The 21383-nt window shown below is 40.5% G+C and overlaps 1 protein-coding gene across 2 annotated transcripts in view; it reads right to left on the reverse strand.

Annotated features, from left to right (window-relative positions):
* FGD6 (FYVE, RhoGEF and PH domain containing 6) overlaps positions 1-21383 on the reverse strand; it is a 114074-nt gene that overhangs the window by 5579 nt on the left and 87112 nt on the right. For both annotated transcript variants that reach the window (XM_037068304.1, XM_037068303.1), the window contains exons 9-18: positions 17293-17343; positions 13383-13441; positions 13229-13300; positions 12445-12513; positions 11860-11943; positions 11031-11110; positions 4440-4542; positions 3817-3963; positions 2413-2515; positions 448-572 (exon numbers count right to left, since the gene is read on the reverse strand). In XM_037068304.1, coding sequence (XP_036924199.1) covers positions 448-572; positions 2413-2515; positions 3817-3963; positions 4440-4542; positions 11031-11110; positions 11860-11943; positions 12445-12513; positions 13229-13300; positions 13383-13441; positions 17293-17343 — 893 coding nt within the window. The remainder of the gene's footprint in view (positions 1-447; positions 573-2412; positions 2516-3816; positions 3964-4439; positions 4543-11030; positions 11111-11859; positions 11944-12444; positions 12514-13228; positions 13301-13382; positions 13442-17292; positions 17344-21383) is intronic.

Consider the following 21383-nt stretch of genomic DNA (forward strand, 5'->3'; position numbering starts at 1 on the left):
TTTAAAGGAAAGACAACCTAGTATGAGTGATATCAGCTGTATATAACCAACCAATGCTTACAAATAACCATGAAGATCAGTAAATGTTTATAAAATGCCCAAATATTCTGTAGAGTTCTTCCTTCTGGTAAGGGGTCTGGTAAGGCATATAAGGGTCATGCCTTATAAAGTAATTTTAAAAATTCACATGTTCAAATTATCTTTACTTTCTATCATTGCTATAAAATGTTCTGCAAACCTTTAGGCAGCTATTTTCTAAATGACTCAGGTCATATGGGAGGCTGAGCCAGATACAGAGGCATCAGCCACACCGCATCACTAGTATTAAAATGCATATCTTAATAGCAGTGAGAAATGACATCTTCCTTTATGAATGAAAAACAGTCTATTATACGAATATGAATAATTTAGCCTCTATCAGGTTGCAAGTTTAATGGAAACACTTACTTCTTTGAGAGCAGCTGGGATTTTTTTCTGTTTCCTCCCTGATGGAATGCTCTGTAAGACTGATGATAAGGCACTTGAAGCTTTGTGATTTCCCGGAGATCCGATCTTAGGAGAGTGCTGGTGATCTAAAAGAAATCAGGTACACATGTATAGCTAATGGTAACCGTTCTGCAATTCCATTTAAATCAGATCAATAAACAGGGCATAAAATATCCATGGAAGGATATGCCAGAAACTGATGACACTGATGGGAACAGAAAATGGGTGGCTGGAGGTTGAGGAGGAGGAAAATTTTCCACTGTCTAGGATTTTATACTTTTTCAACACTAAACCATATGAAAGGATTGTTCTTTTGTGCCTTTAGGATTCTGAAAAGTTAATGTGCCAGCAACTTAAAGAAAAATGGAAAAACTTCAATCCTGACTCAAAAAAAATCCAACATAGTTTAGTATCTAAACACCTGATCAAGCAATATCACAATGAATGAAGAGCTAGAAAAGGGCTATAAAACAAGATGAGCAGGCAATGACTTCTGACTGCACAGGTTGAGGAGAGGCTGGGAAGAGAATGAGATGTTCAAGTTGGCCATTAAGGTGTAAGTAAGAGTTTGCCAAAAAAAAAGGAGGAGGAGGATTGCTCCATGTACAGAGGTCAGCATAAGCAAAAACAGACTGGGATGGAATTAGATCATCTATTTGGAGAATAATGAGTCTGGAAATAACAGGCTGGTTCTAAGGAACCTGGACTGTTTTTCAGGCAGTGGGAAATCAAAGGCCTTCTAGGCTGGAGAGTGACATGAGCAGACTGAATTTAGAAAAATAAATCTAGTGGTAGGAAAGAGGAAGGATTTGCAGCAAGAAAACCTACTAGGAAATTATTACAGTAGTCCAGGTGAAAGACAATGAAGGCCTTGTAATGAGACAAAGAAATCAAAGAGAAAGACAGGCTTTCAGAGATAAGTTTGGCAAAATTTATTGACCAAATGGGTGTGCACGATGAGGGAGGAGGATTCAAAAATGAATTTTGAATGTTTGCAGCTTATATTACATAATCAGAAAACAAGTGGAGGAATAAAAAGGCTGGCAAAAGATTAATTAGATGGATGACTTCTTGGAAAAAATGTACACAGACTCAATATACATATTCTGAAATAGTATGCCATATGGTTTTATGCACTTAGAATTCTCATTTGCCGATGAAAAGCTATTCTTCATGGAAATGAAAGATAATCTTTTTAAAATTTAGAACCTAAAGGTTTCAAAAATTGAACTGAAGATCTCTCCCCCAAATAAAGATCTGAACGGTCCCGCTAGTTGCACCGACCCTAACTGTGGGGATGGGCACCTGTGGGTAGTGAATGGTCCTGCTAGTTGCACTGACCCTAACTGTGGGGATGGACACCTGTGAGCAGTGAATGGTCCTGCTAGTTGCACTGACCCTAACTGTGGGGATGGACACCTGTGGGTAACAAGTAAGCAGATATGATTTATCATTTCGTACTTGGTGAATAGCTACACATTTAGACGTATAATAAAACCTCACTAAATCAGTCCAAGTGATCAAAATTAGGCTAACAAAAGTGACACCCAGTATATTTCCGCAGAGAATACTTAACAGGTAGATAAAAATGATTTGTAATGAGCGCAGCTGTGAAACTAGAAACTTCAAAATTACTTGAGAGTTACACTTCCCTTGTAATTATTTTAGGCATTTCCCTCTATAATTACCATTCTGTAATTAATATTCTTAGCAAGACTGTTTTCAGAATTAAAAATAAACTCCAGTTCAACCTCTCTTGGAAACACCACTAAATGTTAGTTAAGAGATCTTAACTAAGGGAGAGGATCTCCCCTGTATTTTGCGATCACCAATCACACTGCTGATGTGTCTAAGATGATCCTTTCAGAAGGCTGTTTGAACGCATCTGGGAAATAAAGGAATTCTGGGGTAAGTCTTAGATATTACCTAATTTCTGCAGTTCTTGGAAACAGTGTTCACACACTCTTGCTGGTTGATTTTTCAGGTAATCTAAGCCACACTTATTTGATGAACAAGCTTGGCAGACAATCTGAAAACACATTGGGATTATTTAATTTAGAATAATCTTTGTATCCAAACCATCAGGCATGTTACCACTGACAGTGCTGTCTACTGTTCAAAACTTTTGTACAGTCACTGAATCTCTGTAACAACTCTGTAGGGTTCAGGCACATAATGACCTCATGCACAATACCCCACTGGAAGGTACAGAGGCCACAGATTACTACTGAGTGTTTACAACAAAAGATAATATATTTAATAGTCAATCTGTGCAAAATGTTTGAATAGTGCCTGGAGTGCAATAACTCCTGTGTTACCTGTATTATCATCATTGTCACTGTCATCATCACTGTGGTAACCATGACCACCTCTGCTACACCGCTCACAGGTGTCTAGCCTACACTGAATGCTCTCTAAGTAAGACCTCATTTAATCTTTACAGTAGCTCACTGACGTCATNGGCACATAATGACCTCATGCACAATACCCCACTGGAAGGTACAGAGGCCACAGATTACTACTGAGTGTTTACGACAAAAGATAATATATTTAATAGTCAATCTGTGCAAAATGTTTGAATAGTGCCTGGAGTGCAATGACTCCTGTGTTACCCGTATTATCATCATTGTCACTGTCATCATCACTGTGGTAACCATGACCACCTCTGCTACACCGCTCACAGGTGTCTAGCCTACACTGAATGCTCTCTAAGTAAGACCTCATTTAATCTTTACAGTAGCTCACTGACGTCATTGTTACTATGCACATCTTACCAGCGAGGTCATGAAGACTTAGAAACTTCACTAGTGATAACTTCAACACTGAAAGTTCCCCCTATTAAATACAGCAGGTCCTTGAATAATGTCATTTCATTATAACATTGATGTGATACCGCAGACACTTAACTCTGGCTTATGTCAATTAGCTTACAGTAAAAGTGGCCTCACTGTAGGTCATTTCACTTACGGTGCAGAACCAATTGATGACAAAGTGCAGAACCTATAGAAAACTTACTAATCTGAGTATCTCCATAAATTCGGTTTAAATAATTATCTGCACATGTGATGGTCTATGTAATTGTGAATTTGTATATTTTTTAAAAAATGGAAATTGTCTATTATTGACAATCTAAAATAACCTTGAGGTAGAAGGAAATAAGTTGCCTGACAAGACTGCCCCATGCCCAAATCCTTAAAGAAAATACCATCCACGAGTCAGTATCCTCCCAGGCCCACACACAATGGCTCATGAGGGGAAATATGCTCCTGCGCTATGTACAGCCCAGAGCTATTAAAATCTACAGTGACGATGGGCCCTATCCTCTCCAACCTTTCCGCAGGCCCGGCAGTGGTGTCGTCTCCAGGTCAGAGTAAATTCACTCGTGCAGATCATACACATTGTGGCTCTGGTGTCGGGAATCCAGATTGGAGCCTTCGACCCAAGGGGACTAACTTCCTCTTTATTTTCTGAATCAGCCTGTGGAAGAACGACTTCTGATTATCTCACGTTCACTGCTACAGAGTCAAGCCCTTTGTTTAACAGTAGAGGCTCACAATGCTGATAGTTTCATTAAGGATACGGGACAAAATATGGTGTTACTATATTTTTCATGCTCTCAGGATATTAAGATTAGCTACATTCTAACAATCCTCCAATACAAAATTAATTTTAAAAGACGCCTATGGTAGTGCGATGACAGCTACTTAGTTTCCTTAAACTACAATACATTTCCTATATTTGATACAATGAGGCTTTGTAACTAGAAAAAATATGCTACACGCTATCACAGACCTGCAGTGAGACATCAAAAGGGTAACAACTGAGCTCTGAGATTACACAGAGACCTCCAATCCTTCTGTGAAACACATGTTGCTTTTCTAAACCCCTGGGAAAGGTTTCTTTAAGACAAAAAGTAAAATGCCCTGAAAAAAAGGAGAAAAAAAAGACAATACCTCATCAAGACTCCTACTAGGACAGAATGTGATTCTTTTCTTGGCATACTCTTCTATTGACCTGGAAATCGCCTCCAGCCATTCATCCCTTTCTGTGGCAGAACTGTTGGGGGCAAAAGAAGGTTCCATCAACCAGATGTCAGCTTTTATTCTTGGCGTTTTTCTTACTTCTTTCCCTTCTCCCTTGGCAACAGATTCCACCATGCTGCAACAGTGCTGGTCACAGGCAGCAACTCTGAGGGTTCCGTGCACATATAGTCGGAGCAGGCATTATTAGAGAATGCACGGCACTATAGCAGATACAATGCTTTCTTCCTTTCCAAAAGTACTGTTTTACGCCGAGTGGCTTTTGAGGTCTCCTAACTTTGGAGGTATTTTTGTTTGGTTTTACAAGCTATTTACACATTTAATAATTATGATTATTTATATAATCAAGGAGTTTCCTCAGATATAATACTAATTTAAAAATATTTCAAAGACTCAAGTTTCAAACTCAAATTTATAACATTGAATACTAAATATTCAATATGTTTAGATCAGTAACTACTACTAAAATTTTCTAGAAAGGGCAGTGGATTAAGGAAACATATTTTGGTACCATAAACAGATGTTTAAGGAGTGGTTACTAGGGGAAATAGCCTATAGTTGTTAGGGCGCCTCTACCTGTAACCAACTTGTCACATTTTCTGTCCCTACCCTCAGTTCGTCAGGAGCTATGATTCAAATCTAGAGGAAATGAGCCCCAAACGGGGAAAGCCCACTCAGACAAAAGCATTCCTGTGGTGCTTTTGTGCACCTCCTCCCGCCAAAATTTGGGTCATTTCAGATTATCTCTGGTATCAGCACACTGTGTTTTGCATCCCCAGGATGGAGAGTCACATGTTAAGGTGTGTGTTTGCAGAGACAAAGATAATTTAAAATAAATTTAGAACTCTATCATAAAATAAAATCCATCATAATAACGGGAATGTGACTGTGTAAGACAATGTGTGTTTTTCGTTGAGAGGCACAGTAAGGGATGTAGGAGTGAAATGACCTGCCATCTGCAATTTGTTTTAAAATACTTCAGAAAATAGGAAAACTGGTGGCATAATCTTCTTCATAATTTTTCAGTCTGGGTGACAAATACATGGTTTTATTATATTATTCATTCTAACTTCAAGTACACTTGAACTTTTACTCTAAAATATTTTATTAATAAAACTTTATATTAAAAAAATAGAAGGAAGTTATGTGTCACACTGAGTAAGATACTGAAAATTGAATATATGGTTGTGGCTTTTTAACTCTCAAATGATATTTTTTTAATGAAAAATTCTATCAAAATAAGGGTATAAATAAGCATATTTTGTTGCATTTCAATGACCTCAGAGCAGATCAAGGAGATACTAGATACTAAGAAACAGCTCATTGTTCCCCACAGTAATCATTCTTAACTTACTGTATTTTCCCATGTAGAATGTGCTCCCATGTAGAATGCACACCCATGTTTTCTGCCCAAATTTCAGGAAAAAAACCTTTTGTTTTAATTTTTTAATTCAATGTGTTATTTGTTTATATTTAGATACTTGTTTTTGCATTATAAAGGGTATTATTTTGCATACAGATATCACTATTGCTTTCTACAGTTACACTTTTAATGCATAAGCATAAATAAAATAATTAAAAACAGTTATATAAATACGGAATTAGTGGCCCTGGCTGGTGTAACTCAGTGGATTGAGTGCGGGCCTGCGAACCACATGATCGTGGTTCGATTCCCAGTCAGGGCACATGCTGGGTTGCAGGCCAGTTCCCAGCAGGGGACTCATGAGAGGCAACCATACATTGATATTTCTCTCCTTCTCTCCTTCCCTTCCCCTGTAAAGATAAATAAATAAATAATATTTTTAAAAAAATATGGAATTAGTACCACCCATGTATAAATGTGCGTCCTTATTTTTCACTCAAAAATTTGAGCAAAAAAGTGTGCATTATACATGGCAAGATATGGTTAAGTGCCACTTGAAATTTGCATTTATATGGGTGTTAAAAGATAGAAATCCAGTTTACAAATAGAAATTTTAAACTAGTATGTTTGTCAAATTTTTATTATATGCCAATAACAAAACAAAACAGAAACAGCCCCCATCTCTGCAAACCAAACCAAACCGCCTCAGCTACTACCTCTGCTATTCGACCATTACTGTCACAACTGGCTGACACTTCTTTAACAGTGACTACATGTCAGTCATCCGTGTCAAATGCCCTGCAAATGCCATCATACCTCTTCCTCAGAGCTACTCCATGGGGTATACACCGGGTTTTACACACACCCCGACCCCCACATCACCATCCACCATCGCCATTTGCAGACAAGGGAATTGAGGATTCGAAACGTTAGATGACGTGCGTTAGACAATGGGCTACACTACATGTAGGTATCAGACCCACATGTGGCTAAAGGTCGAACCCTTCACCAGTGTCACCTCTGGCCTCTGCTCATGTTCTCTGAAGAACTGCACTCTAAAAGCACATGCTCCGACCTCCAAGCAAACATTCATAAAATATTGCCATTCCTCTTTCCTTTTCTTCCTCCCCACTTTTTCACTGGAAAGAGGTAACAGCAACAGAGAGGCAGATGGCTAATCTGGGAACTGCCGTCTGACTTTTCTGGAGCCCTGAGAGCATATGGAACGTGATTTGACTGTGCAAATCGTGTCACATATGCTGCTCTCTCATTTAATCATCCTGGCTCTCTCTGCTGTGGGTTTCTGCCAAAACAATGTTTATCGGCTCTCGAAAACACGTATCTCGCAGACCACACACGTTTGCCACAGCATCACGTAAAGACATTCTAGCTCTCCTTTTGTAACATGGTTAGCAGAAGAATCAGGATCTTCCTTGGATCAAAAAAAGTTAAACCAAATATTCTCTTCTTTATGGAGTGTGCATATTACCATCAAGCAAATGTATATTTCACAAGCATAATTTTCCCATCGATTGGGATGAATTTCCAAGGGGAAAAACACTCCAATAGAGGGACTTCTGGTGTGTCAGACCTTGTTATACCTTGTTACACTTACTACTTGTGTTAACTGTACCTGCCGCTCTGAGGTCAAAAGGCCACACTGCTTCAATTCATTTGAGTAGCGTTTACCGGAAGCCTACTAAGATCCAGCTACTAAGCCACAAACTAGACCCACAAAATACACCTCATTTGTAAGGGCTTGCATGTAACTGAGGTGAGACACATAAATAATCACCACACGATACAGTAACTGTAAGGTGGACAAGTAACACAGAGGTAGTCACCTGACTCCTGTAGGTGGCAGGGAAGGCTCTGCAGCGGCGATGACGAGGACAGGATTGGAAGAATTACAGGAGTCTGACGGGGAACTTTAGTTTCTCTGTGCACCCTCGTTCAGTGTCCTAGGTTTGGTTCTCGCCTCTAAGCTGATGATTCCCAGGCATAGGCCTCCAGCCCGGCTTCCTTCTGGCATTCAGATCCTCACATAAACTGTCTCTGTGATGGCCCCACTTTGATGACACATAGGCACCTCCCACTCACTGATCTCTCCCCTAGAGCTGCTCCTCTCTGAGTGTTCCCTATTACGGCGAATGGCACCACAACCCAATACACTGGACACACTGCGGCTCGCTCTCAGTGCCTCTCTCCCGTCCTCTATGTCCGGTTAGCCATTGCCTTTAGTTCCCCCCCCAAACCATTTTCCACACAGCAACCAGACACTCTTTTTAAAACGCCAGTCTGATCACATCATTCCCTTGCATAAACCTTTCAGTGGTTTCCTGTGGCTTTTAGGCTAAAGGCCAAAATCCACAAGATGGTTCCATGAAATCTCTCTCTGTCCCTCCAGGTTTATCTTGGGTCACTTCCCCTCTCATTTTCTATGTTCCTGCCACACTGGCCTTTCAGTTCTTTGAATATGCCATCTTCCTTTCTACCTTCATACACACTGCTCCTCATTAGGAAGCCTCTTCCTTTCCTCTTTGCCCACCCACACAACTCCTATTTATCCTTCAAAATCAAATAGACCCAGGGGTCTTTAGGGAAGCTACACCGGACTACCCACTGTCCACCAAATCTAGTTCAAGGCCCTTGTTCTGCAGCCTCATATCTACTGGTAGTTTTCCTGTGTATTACTTAAACCACAATAATAACTGATTGTGTTAATACGTGGTAAGTGTATGTCTTCCCTAATGAACTATAAGCTTGGGGAAAGAAAGGCCCCTTTAATTCTCCACTGTACCCCAAATGCCTGGCCCAGGGCAGAGGTCAAAGTGATGAATTCTAGGAGGAGGTAGCCACCTGCACAAGAAAGGCAGAAGGATGTGAAGTAGGCTGGTGTGCACAGAGAATCATAAGCAAATCCTAAGTGGATCCACGCTGGTGGAATGTGCCAGGGTTATGCAGGGGTGAGTACAGGAAGAATGAGTGGAGATCAGGCTGGTGAGGCAGACAAGAACCAGATCAAACGAGGCCCTTTTCCCATGTTATCCAGCACTTGCCTCATTGTGGTTGGGGGGATTCAGAAGGTGAGCATGGCATCCAGTATATATTGGTTTCCTTCCCCCACGTCACCCTAATCTTCCCTTGCAGATTTGTTTTTCCTTTATCAAGAACTTTCTAGTTTCATCATTTCTCCTGCATGTTCCACATTCGATCCATCAGCAATCCTACTGGCTGCGCCTGAGCCTGACCACTTCTTACCACTTCAGTTGAAGAGACCATCACCTGCAACCTCTCACCTGGCCTCCCAACCTCCATTCTAGTCTCCAGGAGTCTATCTTCTACAAAGCAACCAGTGTGCTCTTTTAAAAATATAAATTAAACCAGATCAGTTCTTAGCTTAAAACCCTCAGATGGTTTCCCCTCACACTTAAAAATCCCAATGACTATCCTAAAGTCTAGGAGATCTATCTGGGAAAATGTGGACATCCAGATATCTCCCTGATTAGAAACCTAAGAAAGATTTACCATCATTTCCTGAAGTGTTTAATTTTTAATAAAATAGAATTTTGTTTTTAACAAAGCACATTTTTAGTTAGGAAACTTAAATGCAATTAAAAACTTGACCTTCCTATAGGCATTTCCTCTTCGGATCTTTGAAAATAACTTTCCTAATTTTTAAGAACCATAAGTATTTGCAAAGGGCCAGATGTACACGGACCTGATGTCCTTTGCACTTTCGTTCAAACTCAGAAGGAAGAAAGAAGATGATCGCTCTGGCTGGGAGCTGGGGAGTGTTTGACAAGCCCCGACAACAGGTATTTTCTTCTGTCGCCCTGAGACCTGGTGCCAGGCAGCAGTGGCCATTCCACCTGAGAACAGTGACATGACCAGGGAGCGAGCTGCTCTTGTGGGCCTCTGATTTTGGTCTGAGTCCTTGACATGCACGGACACTGGCAAACTTATTATGGTTAAAAGCATCCATCTAGTGTCCGATATACCTGGGTTCAAATTTCAGCTCACTGCTTACTAGTTGAGTAAATTGGACATGTTTTTTAGCCTCCATTTTTCTTATATGGAAGGTCAAGACAACACCTATTCCACTACTTATCATAGAATTTAGAAAATAAACATAAAACGTTCAGCACCACGCCTGATGCAGAGAAATAAATGGTTCCAGTCACTGCTCTAGCTGCTACTAAGACTCTAGTTGGTTTTAGCAGTTTGGACACAGCCGTAAGCAGACTGCCTGGGTCCAAATCCTCACCCAGGTAACTTTATCTCTGGGTGGCTTTTCTCGCCATTAAACGGGTGTAATAGTGATCACTTACCTTGGAAGGTCATTGAGAAGATTTCATAAATTGATACACAGAAAGGGCTCAGGATAGTCCCTGGCACAAAGTAAATGCTACAACAGGATTTGCTACCATTTTTTGTGACATCGAGAGCTTGGTCTGAGAGCTGCCACAGACTCACTGCCATGACCCAGCAGGAGAGCAGGCTACGGCTGTCCTCTGTCCCTTCACTCGTCAAACCCTGCCTGCACCACTTCTGCCGCTTGGCCAATAACTCCACAACATATGTTTATGACTCATGCAGCTTCAGGGTTTTCCTTAGGACTTCATTTCCATTAAAGTATTATAGCTTGATTTACAGATGTAAGTCACTGAAAGTTCTAGTTTAAGGCAATGTGGTATATTAACAAGATTTTAAAGCAAAAAACTTGTGTTGTATCCTGACTTTGCCACCTACATATCCGTAAGACAGGAAACTCAGTTTTTCTGTAACTGAATCTTCTTCATTTTTAATGAGATGACACCTAACCTCACAGATTTGAGTCTTTTCAATGCTGTAAAAAGGTTGGAAATACTCACTTAAAAAAATGTTCAGCAAAGCGTTTTTCAGCATTATTATTCTATTCAAGGGAACATTTTACCTTTGTGCTTCTAGCTCATGACAGCATTAGCTCTCAGATATTTTATCTACATGGTAAACCAAGAGAGAACTGCATGGTATTCAGAAAGAAAAGAAGGAAAAAAAGTGAAGTCTAATTGTTAACCCAAAAGTAACAAAACATGCTGGAGATGACTGACCCTATCAATACTGGCCAATGCTCATCTATACATAGTTTTTAAATTTACCTGGCTGAGAGAATGAAGGAACGTTCTACACTCTCAATCTTTAGTTCGTTCTGATACGCTTCTTGGGTGGGTTTTTTGACCTGGAAGAAGGCAAAACTATTTGAGCAAACTCATGCTACTGAAAAATCTCATTTCTGAAGTGTAGCTGAAGCTGCCCAGTGCCCCAGCTGCTGACATCCACCACCAACCCTCCTTTCCAACTTGATCCACCACTGCCCTCCCTCATCTACTCTCTGCTACAGATGAATTTAAATACCTACATACACACAGGCCTCACTTTCCCACCTTCAGGCCTTTGCTCATTATTCCTTCTATGGGAAGTGCCTTTTGCCACATCTGAGCATGGCCAAATGTGACCTACTCTTGGCTCTTCCTCCAAATAGACTTCCTCAATTCTCCTTCTTTCCTAGTTGCCGCCAATCCCTCCACCATGTCCCACCAAAAATGCACGTCCTTTGTTTTCTGAACCCCCACACAAAAACTTCAACTGTGCCTTTCAGTGATATTTATTACTAAGTGTTTATGCATGGTGTATTATCTTCCCTACTAGTTGCTAAGGCCCTGGGGAGACAATCGTGGGAAGGAGACAAAAGGAATCTTGCTTCCTTTTATCTTCGTATTCCCCACCACACCTACTGCCATGTTATTTATAGTAGTTCTCAATAAATACCTTACTACAACTAAACTAATGTATGAATGAACAAATGATGATGAGTGAAGAAATGAACATAGGAACAGTAATACATGAAGAGAAAGTTAAAGATGATTATCTTAGGGCTTTTCTTCCTAAATATATGTAGGTTAAACAAAATCTAACAGATGCACAGACCTTCATTCCAGCCAATGAGAGCATGTTGTTCAGTTTATACATCCCAGACTGCAATGGTGTTGTATACAAGAGGGCATCGTTAAACTGGAAGTAGAAACATTTCACAGGATGAAGTAAAGCAACAAATTTCAGCTACAACGTTATAAGGCACAAGAATAAAAGAAAAATATTACTTCTGTATTAAAAGCTCTCTGAATAAATACTTATATTCTGCTTATAGACACAAGAACCACCCAGAATGTTTCATTATACAAAGGGCATTTCTTTGAAAATGTGCTTTCTTTCCAAGTGTTGTAGACAAATTTAATGGCTTCTGAATTCTAAATCCCACTAAGGCATTAAAATCTGCCTAAATAAATAATTGATTTCTTTTTTTTAACAAGTTAAACATGAAATACACTAAATTCAAAAAGAAAAAAAAATCTTTTCTGGTTATGAATCTTTGTTTCCTATACTTGAAATGCAAACAAGCAATGCAGTCCATCAAAAATCCCACTAAAACTGCTATTTGAATGTGCAAACGTCACCTTTTATGAAGCCGCTACGCCTGCCCGGGGCTCGTCAGAAACACACACAGCCACTTACCAGGAAAAACACTCGGGGCTGCATGTCCTTCCTCGACAGCTTCATCAGAGTTCCTTCTTTGAGAAAAACCTGATTCATCCAAACAGACACCCATTCAGTCCTACCGTCACAGCACAACACCACACATAGATTTTCCTTTTCAACTTCCTTCCTCCTGTTTTTTTTTTTTTTCTCCTTTGGGGGCTGGGCGGACATAGTTTCCTTGTGACTTTTTAAAGTCATGTTTCTTTCTAGACCCTGTAAGTCATGTGGGAATTGGACCAGGCTGCCGGTTCATAAATCCAATACTGGCCCCAGGGGTACTCTGGGGTCTGCAACGTATTTGACTCAGCATGTGCTTTACCCTGGGGCACAGCCAACACCCTGACCATTGAATTTTGTAGTTTTCCTCCATTCATTCCCTGGGCCCTTTTTGTGCTCTATTAGGGGCATCAAAACACCAATTTTCTCCTTCCCCTCATAATCTTCTCTTACATAACGGATTTTACTGAAATTGTCTTTTAAGTTGTGTAAGGTAGACCAGCGTTATACAATAATACGATCCTATCTAATCAGATATTCTGTAGGGACCCCTGCCATTCTCCTAATTAAATCCGACTTCTTGTCATGGTGACTTACATCATGAATGTTTTGAATAGAGAGAATAAACTTAGTTGATTCAGACTGGGTAAACAAAGAGTAACAATAACAAATACCCTATTTGTACAACTTAAATGAAAAACAGTTACAAACTGTGCCAAAAATCATTGTATGAAATTTGCAAAAGGCAGTCTGAAACACTTACCCGCCCAGGCTGCACTATTTCATGGTGTCCGTTTAAACTGTACTGAATTTGCATAAGTTTTTGGAAGTTGTCCTACGGAAAGAGAATGCAGAGCATATAAAGGCCCTGACTCCCAGGTTCAATAGTACACCAGCCACTGAACTTAGTTACTTACCCCTTGCTTCATGGTGTCATTGGCATGGTTGGCTACCTCTATAACAACTGCAAGGGCATCTAAAATATGTAGGAAGAGAGGGGCATTTGGTCATTACCAATAAATTGCAACATCAAGCAATTTCAAGTGACAAGGTTGCTAGTTCACAGCAACCGACCATGGGAGGATCCAGGTTAACTGTGAGAAAAATATGGATGATGAGGTACAATGAGGGCATGAAACAGGCAAAATACAGTCTTACCAAAAAAAAAAAAAAGAGCCAGAGAAAGTCTAAAGAGACACTACAGATAATGTGTATCAATGTAAGAATGTCAGGATTGTTCTGTACTGAGATTTGATTATCCTGCTGAAGTTTACAGGATAGGATTTCACCTGGAGGCTAAGGACCATTCCAACGTAAACTGTTGTGGGGAGAGAAGGAACCAGAACTACTGGGTTGGCCAAAAAGTTCACATGTTTTTTTTTCTGTAAAAACCACATTTTTCATTTTCACCAAAAACTTGATTGGTTTGGATATTTTGAGTATGTCAGCTGTCTCCCATGTGATATAATGTTGATTGTTCACAATCAGTGTCTCAATTTGTTCACTATCACCTTCAACTGGTCTACTCGAATGTAGAGCATCGTCCAGTGAGAAATGAAACTTCGCAAAGCACCTGTGACATGTTTGATCAGTCCCAGCACCTCCTCCACACACTGCACAAATATTCTTTTGCGCTTCAGTTTTGTTTTTACCATTCTTTAAATAATAAAGCATAATATGCGGAAAGTGTTATTTTCTTCCACCTTCAATATTAAAATGACTACACAAAAATTCACCAATTTTGGTCAGTTTTTTTTAAATGCACGCTGCTGATATGACAGCTCTCACAGTACAATCTAACAGAATTGTTTCAAATAAAGTTAGAGACAACTAAATGGTACGAAAGCCATCTTACAGGGGGGAAAAAAACAATGAAAATTGTGGCCAACCCAACATGAGAAAGAACTGTGTAAGAGGGTCGGGGCTCAGCTGCCTTCTCTCAGTCTGATCCCCAGAGGGAAGAAATGTCACATGGAAGCATATTAGGCCCTGGGGAATCACAGGCATTATTTTGTAAGCAGGGTTATTTAGCTTCATCTGTATTTTATTCTTTTTATTAAACCCTTGTCTTCAGCAGCGTGTTTTTGAATGCTCCACTCTTATCATCTTTGTAACTAGCTATAAAAAAAAAGTCTGAACTTTGTCTCCTTTTGGGCTACAGTTGTCCTCAACCCGAGACAGTGGTGTTCCCCAAGGGACATCTAGACATGTGCAAAGACAATTTTTGGCTGTCGCAGGACTGGAAAGGTCCTCTGGCCTTTAGTGGGTAGGAGCTAAGGGGGCCAAACATGCTGCAATGCTAACTGGAAACCTACACAAAGGTTACACCGAGCGGTGTGGCAGGAGCACTCCCGCTGAGAAAAACTGGTAGCGCTAGAGAGGGGACATGCCCTCCCGACGCCGGGGTGGCAGTGACAGCAATCATGAACAAAACGATGATTAAAAAAATTCAAGTCCTGACTGGTGTGCCTCAGTCGATTGGGTGCTGTCCTGCAAACTGAAAGGTCGCTGGTTGGATTCCCAGTCAGGGCACGTGTCTAGGTGGCAGGTTCTGTCCCTGGTCGGGGTGCGTGGGAGAAGCAACCAGTAGATGTTTCTCTCTCACATGCATGTTTCTCTCCCTGTCTTTCTCCCTCACCTTCCCTTCTCTCTACAAATTAATGCAAAAATAAATCTTTAAAAAACAAAAGATCAACTTCTAGAAAAGAATTAAGGGTTTTCGTCTAGCAACTATAGCTTACCAAGAGATTCTCTTTCTAGTACCAATTTTGGAGGTTTCTATATTCTTTAAATACAAATGTATTATTCTCACCATTATTGAAGGCAAGCAGTACGTCCTTACATAGACCTGATCATATATCAGAATGCCCTGCACCTGGCACTCATCACGACAGATATTCAAGAGATGACCCAGCACGTATCTGCTTCTTGGCCTGCTTGCACTCTAAATGGCAGGGCGAGAAGCTTTTGGAGGCCATGACCAAGCTGCTGCTGTGTGGGCACCTGAATTCCAAGCGGCATTCTCCCATCCATTCTGTAATTCTGCTCCCCCATGTCATCCATTTTAGACACCCTGGCGACCCTGTCGCTTTAACTCCCCCGCCTACTCTCCAAAGGTGTGTCTGTCCCATTTTCTCTCACCCGCGGGCAACCTCATTTACAACTGCTCACCATCCTACTGCCGTGCCTCTGGGAATACAGAGCACTTCGCGGTTTATTGCTTATTCTAATTAAGCTTTTGCTGAAATCTGCAATTTCCTTTAAAGAAGCTATTTAATCTCTGGCCCTGTACTGGTTTTATCTATAGGATAAAGTTAATAATTCACTGTCCTTGAAGGCAGAATCCCTGGAACAGATGTTTTCTTGAGGTCCTACTGGCTAATATCTGTTTACAATTTTTATCTTCATGAGACAGATTCTGCTCTGGAATGCCCACGCTGGCTCTCGCCTATCCCTCGGCTCCGCTCCAGTCCCACTTCTCTCTACACTAAGCTCTGTGTCTTCAGTCCTCACACTTTTCCTCCTCTTCCAAGTGATTCTGTACCGTTCAGCACATCCTGACTTTATAGCTATCCGCTTTGTTCTTGGTCTGCTGGGCAGGCTGTCTTCTTCAACTAGATTATATGTTCACCAAAGACAAGAACCATATCCTCTACTCCAAACTTTTCCTTAAAAAAAAAAAACTTTAAAAAGATAACATTTCCAAATAGATGTTAGAGAAACAGAAGTAAAATAATTAAAAGAATTAATAAGAATCTCTACCAAATGGGTTAAAAACCTGTTCAGTTTTGTATCTGAAAGTGTAAAGGTTACACAAGAATAAGATGAAAATTCATAACATTAATGGGATGCACATGGACTTGTTTAATGAGTTTCTGCATATTCCAACATGAGATATACCTATGACATTTGAAAGAGGTAGTATGGGGATAAACAACAACAACAAAAAAACCCCACTATCCTGAACAGAGGTAATCCTTGAGTGTGTGTGTAAAAGAGAAACACACACACTACAGATTATCCCATGAACAAATACACACACACAGTAGATATTCCACGAACATCAATGAGTCCATTGTCCTGTAATAGACTATTCCCCTCAAGTACTACCAGGCATGAGGGGTGGAGGCCTCTAAGGCTAAGGCCTGAACAGTCCCAGAACAATGCCCTGTTTTAACCACTGTCCTGGATTTGTTCAGTTCGGTCACTTCATGGCCTCATGATTTTAAAGCCTAAAAGGACCTTGCAGATTAACTGGTTCACTCCCTGCTTTGAAAGAAAGCAGTGGCCATCTAGAGAATGTGTGTTTACATGTGGCAAGGGGGGACTGAGCACAGGAGGATGAAGCTCCCTGACCCGCACCATGCGGGGTCCACCAGACTGGCTCCCATGGCTGACTGACCATGGGCTGTTCTCGTCCCTACACTATTACCTGCATCTAGCTCCACTGTACCACATTAGTTCTATTTTAATCTGTCCAAAATAGTATTATTTTTTAAAAGGCTTTGTATGAAGACAACAAAGTTTCATTACCNTGGCAAGGGGGGACTGAGCACAGGAGGATGAAGCTCCCTGACCCGCGCCATGTGGGGTCCACCAGACTGGCTCCCATGGCTGACTGACCATGGGCTGTTCTCGTCCCTACACTATTACCTGCATCTAGCTCCACTGTACCACATTAGTTCTATTTTAATCTGTCCAAAATAGTATTATTTTTTAAAAGGCTTTGTATGAAGACAACAAAGTTTCATTACCTTTTTAATTTCTAGGTCCAAATAACATAATATAAAAACGTCTGCAATATATACGATCACAAAATTTACTTACCTTGAGTGTCTCTGTAATCTTCAGAGTCTTCTAAAAGATTTTTCAAATAATCTAGAAATGAAGAAAATGATACTAAATAGTGCAATAAAGCAGTAAGGAGAAAAACACTTGTCTTTTTAATTCAATACTTCAGTCATTCTTGTTGGTTAATATACATGCTGTTGAGTTAGTGCTAACTTTCTTAAAATGTGCAAGAATAAAGCCCCAGAATCAGTTTAAAATCAGGATGCAGAATCAGAGCTGAAAAGAGCCTTAGAGGTCACACTTAGAGGTCATTTTAGAGATGAGGAATCAAACTACTGAACACAGGGTTTCACCCAAGTTACACAACCTCTTCGTGGCAGAGTAAGGACTAAAACCCAGGTCTCTCCATGCATAGTTCAGGTCTTTTACTCCAACACACATGAACTACCTTAATCTCAGGATCAGATGTTTGCCTAGCACAAAATTCCAAACAGTAACAGATCGAATGCCTAAGGACCTCTCGGGTTTGTCGATCTAAGAGTCTAACAATGCCAGAGCCAGAGAACTGCAATACACCAGACTCTCAGACGGGGGTGAGTGTGCTTCCTAGGGGTCACGTGGAAATGTCTGCAGGTATTTCTGATTATCACAACGTGGGGGAAGGGAGGCCAGGGATGCTCCTAAACGTCCTACAAATGCACAGGGCAGCCCTACAGCAAAGAATTATCTGACCCAAAATGTCAACAGGGCTACAGCTAAGAAACCTGACCTAGATGGTCTGAAAATGAGCTATTGTAATGTAGTGATTCATAGCTTATAGTTAGTAAATCTTTAACACAAAGGAATATACTGTGTTTTGCCATGTATAACGCGCACCCATGTTTTTGGCCCAAGTTTGCAGGGGAAAAATATCTCTCACTTTACCTTTTAATTCAATTATTTATTTACTTATATTTAGATACTTGTTTTTTGTATTATTAAGGAATTTTAGCATTTATTTTTAAAAAGATTTTATTTATTTATCTTTAGAGGCGAAGGGAAAGAGAGAGGGAGAGAAATATCAACGTATGGTTGCCTCTCGTGGGTCTCCTGCTGGGAACTGGCCTGCAACCCAGGCATGTGCCCTGCCTGGGAATCGAACAGCAGTTACTAGGTCCGCAGGCCTGCGGTCAATCCACTGAGCTACACCAGCCAGGAGCATTTATTCTTGAACATATTATGGTACAAGAAGTTATGCAAAACAAGTAATTACAAAACACAAGAACAGATACAAGGTGTTTCAGGTACTACCCATATATAATGGGCACGCTTAATTTTCCCTCAAACATTTGGGCAAGGAAGTGCACATTATACACAGCAAAACACAGTAATAGGATTTCAAGGTAACACTTTCTCCTCTGTTGAGAAATGTTGGATGCCTTCCCATTTCCTATCAAATGAAAACAAGTTCCATTCCCTGGAATTTAAAGTCCCCCACCGCATGGTCCCTACTGCCTCTCTGATTTTCTCTCTTGCTATTGCCTAACATAGGCCCTTTGTTCTCAGCCAAGTTTGATCCTGCACAATTCCTTAAACATTTCCCAAGTGTTCTCTGGCTCCATACTTTTTGCCTCTAATGTTCCCTTTTTTCTAAATCCTTCTGTCTCTGTACATAAAAATTCGCCTCATATTCTTCTAGGTTCATCTCAAATTCCTCCTAGCCTATCAATCTCGCCACTTAAAAAAAAAAAATTCTCTCCCTTTGAATAATACATTACCTGCCACTTACTCATTTTAAAGCTTCTATCATTTTGGTTTTCATTTGACTCAAAGTTCCCTGAGGGCAGGACTCACATCTGACTCATGTTTCTGTCTCTCATAGCACTTAGCCAGGGCCTTTACATACAAGGGACAAGAAAGGCGCTGCTTAGGATAAAAGACTGTTTTCAGACTGAATTGTGTCTTAGTTTACGTAAGCGGCAATAAAGGTTGAAACCAATCCTAATGACAATGGGAGCTGAGAAAATGAAAAAAGAAAAGGCATGTTAACTGAATGCGATTTTACTAGACTCAATGTCCATTAACAGTATTTGGAATATGTAATCTCATCCCATGGGTTTATGAAATCATGCTGAAAGGAACAAAAGGACACCTGAGTGTCCATGCCAGCTTTTCAAACTCAATGCATCTCACACACACACACACACACACACACACACACCTGAGAGCTGAAACTCTGCATCTTTGAGACGGTAATCCAAAAACCTATGTCTAGACATGCATATCATAAATATCTAGCACTGGCAGGAAGCCATGCTGAGATACCGTGAATGACGACATTAAGTTTCCATGCACCACGGTCCAAGTTCTATCTTGGCAGCAACCATTACTAGCAATTTAGATCTTAAAGCAATCTGAACACAGAAGTTAGAGAGCATGCTTCCAACCAAACAGATAAGAAAACCACAAAAGTTAACAAAATGCATGGATTGTACATTACACTTAGCTCTACCTGGAGGTGAAGATTAACTGAATAACACTCTGATTCCACTCAGAATGCATTCCATATATAAGCCATGTTTGATGAGTCTAAATATGTAACCTTTCCATGAGGGTAACAGGGTTGGGGGGAAATTTTAATGATCTTCTTAAATGTTCTCAGTGTCTAGGCTACCTCATTTATCAAAAGTGATATTCCTTAAAGCCTCTAGGTAGCTTAAGAGTGTGGAAAGGAAAACATTTACCTAAGTATCAGATTCATGACAAGTTCCTACTCTGTCTTACTTAGATGCTTGTTCTTTAATATAGAACTGAGACATTTCTCTGAACTAAGAGAGCTTACTGGAAGATGTCCGTATTAGGAAATCCTGACCTCAGAATCACTGTGCTGAGCCTGATAAGCTTCTGAGCTGCATTTTCTCCCTTTGTACTTCAGCTCAGCTACTGTCCACCAGGCTGAACTTTCAGGAATAGAGTGGAAACACACAAATCAGCTGAAGAGAAAACCCACCACTAAGATGACACAATAGCATGTTATTAATCAAAGAGGTAACAGAGTTAGGTTTGCTGTCCTTGCCAATTAAGAAGATAATCTTAAAATTAAACATTCAAAATTCAATATTCCAAAATATTTTTAGGGCATCTGGTTGCAGTAATCCTTGTGAAACTTTCAGCTCTTCAAGGAAAACAAGACCATGATCCTTCGCCCCCCACCCCCGCCCCCAGATAAGATAGGAATCACTCAGTGCCTTAACTGCAGAATGAGAACATGGTTGATCACCCTGAGTCAGATGAGAGGCACCGAAACCACCAGCTGTCCCAGTGACTGTTACAACCCAGGAAAAGAGACCAGACAGACACGCCAGTATTGGTCATAGGGAACTGTTTACTACGTACCATTAGAAACTAGTAGCCTAGAGGAAGTTTCATTTTTAAAAAATGAAGAGAGCAGTCAATTCAATTTGCCAGGCTATGACATTCCTGCTCCTGCCAAGCCACACTATGCATTTTTCAAAACTTCGCTAATAAAAAACGCTTCAAATGCTACTGAGGTTATTTCCATTGGGAAAAAAAGTTGGTGCAGCACGCATGGGCACCACAATATCCACTTTCTCGCCACCAGGTGGCACCATTGATTAATAGACGTTAATTAACCCCCACTGTGGCCAGGTGCAGCCTCCAGGGATATGCAAGTTAATTCCTGAGGCCCAGAGTGAAAGCTTGAGGACCCCACACATGCTGAATCTTGTTAGAGGTCTAAATTTTCTATAAAAAGGTGCCTTCTAAGCCTTACCACCCCTGATTACACAATCAGTGAATAATTAATTTAAAGATGAGAGCTATTCAGAAGTACAGTTAACCTTTCCTAAAAATGAGTCATCTGTGGGAATCTGGGACTTTTTAATTCAACAACAGCCAGTCAGATTCCTGGACTGTGTGCTGAGAAATAAGGATGGGTGAGCATATAGGAGGGGTAACATTTCAAAGTCAATTATTTTGAAGTTAAGGACATGTCTTGCTTTGTATTATCCAGATTACTTCCTTCCTAAATATGTAATATCAGCAACAAACAGAATTAGGAGATCCAAAGACCCAATAAGCCTAGTCATGAGCTTGTCTACCAAAGTTTCCAATTTTATTTTATTTTA

The sequence above is a fragment of the Sturnira hondurensis genome, unplaced genomic scaffold (assembly GCF_014824575.4).
Source record: "Sturnira hondurensis isolate 20B ecotype Veracruz unplaced genomic scaffold, ASM1482457v3 Scaffold0017436, whole genome shotgun sequence".
NCBI lineage: Eukaryota > Metazoa > Chordata > Mammalia > Chiroptera > Phyllostomidae > Sturnira > Sturnira hondurensis.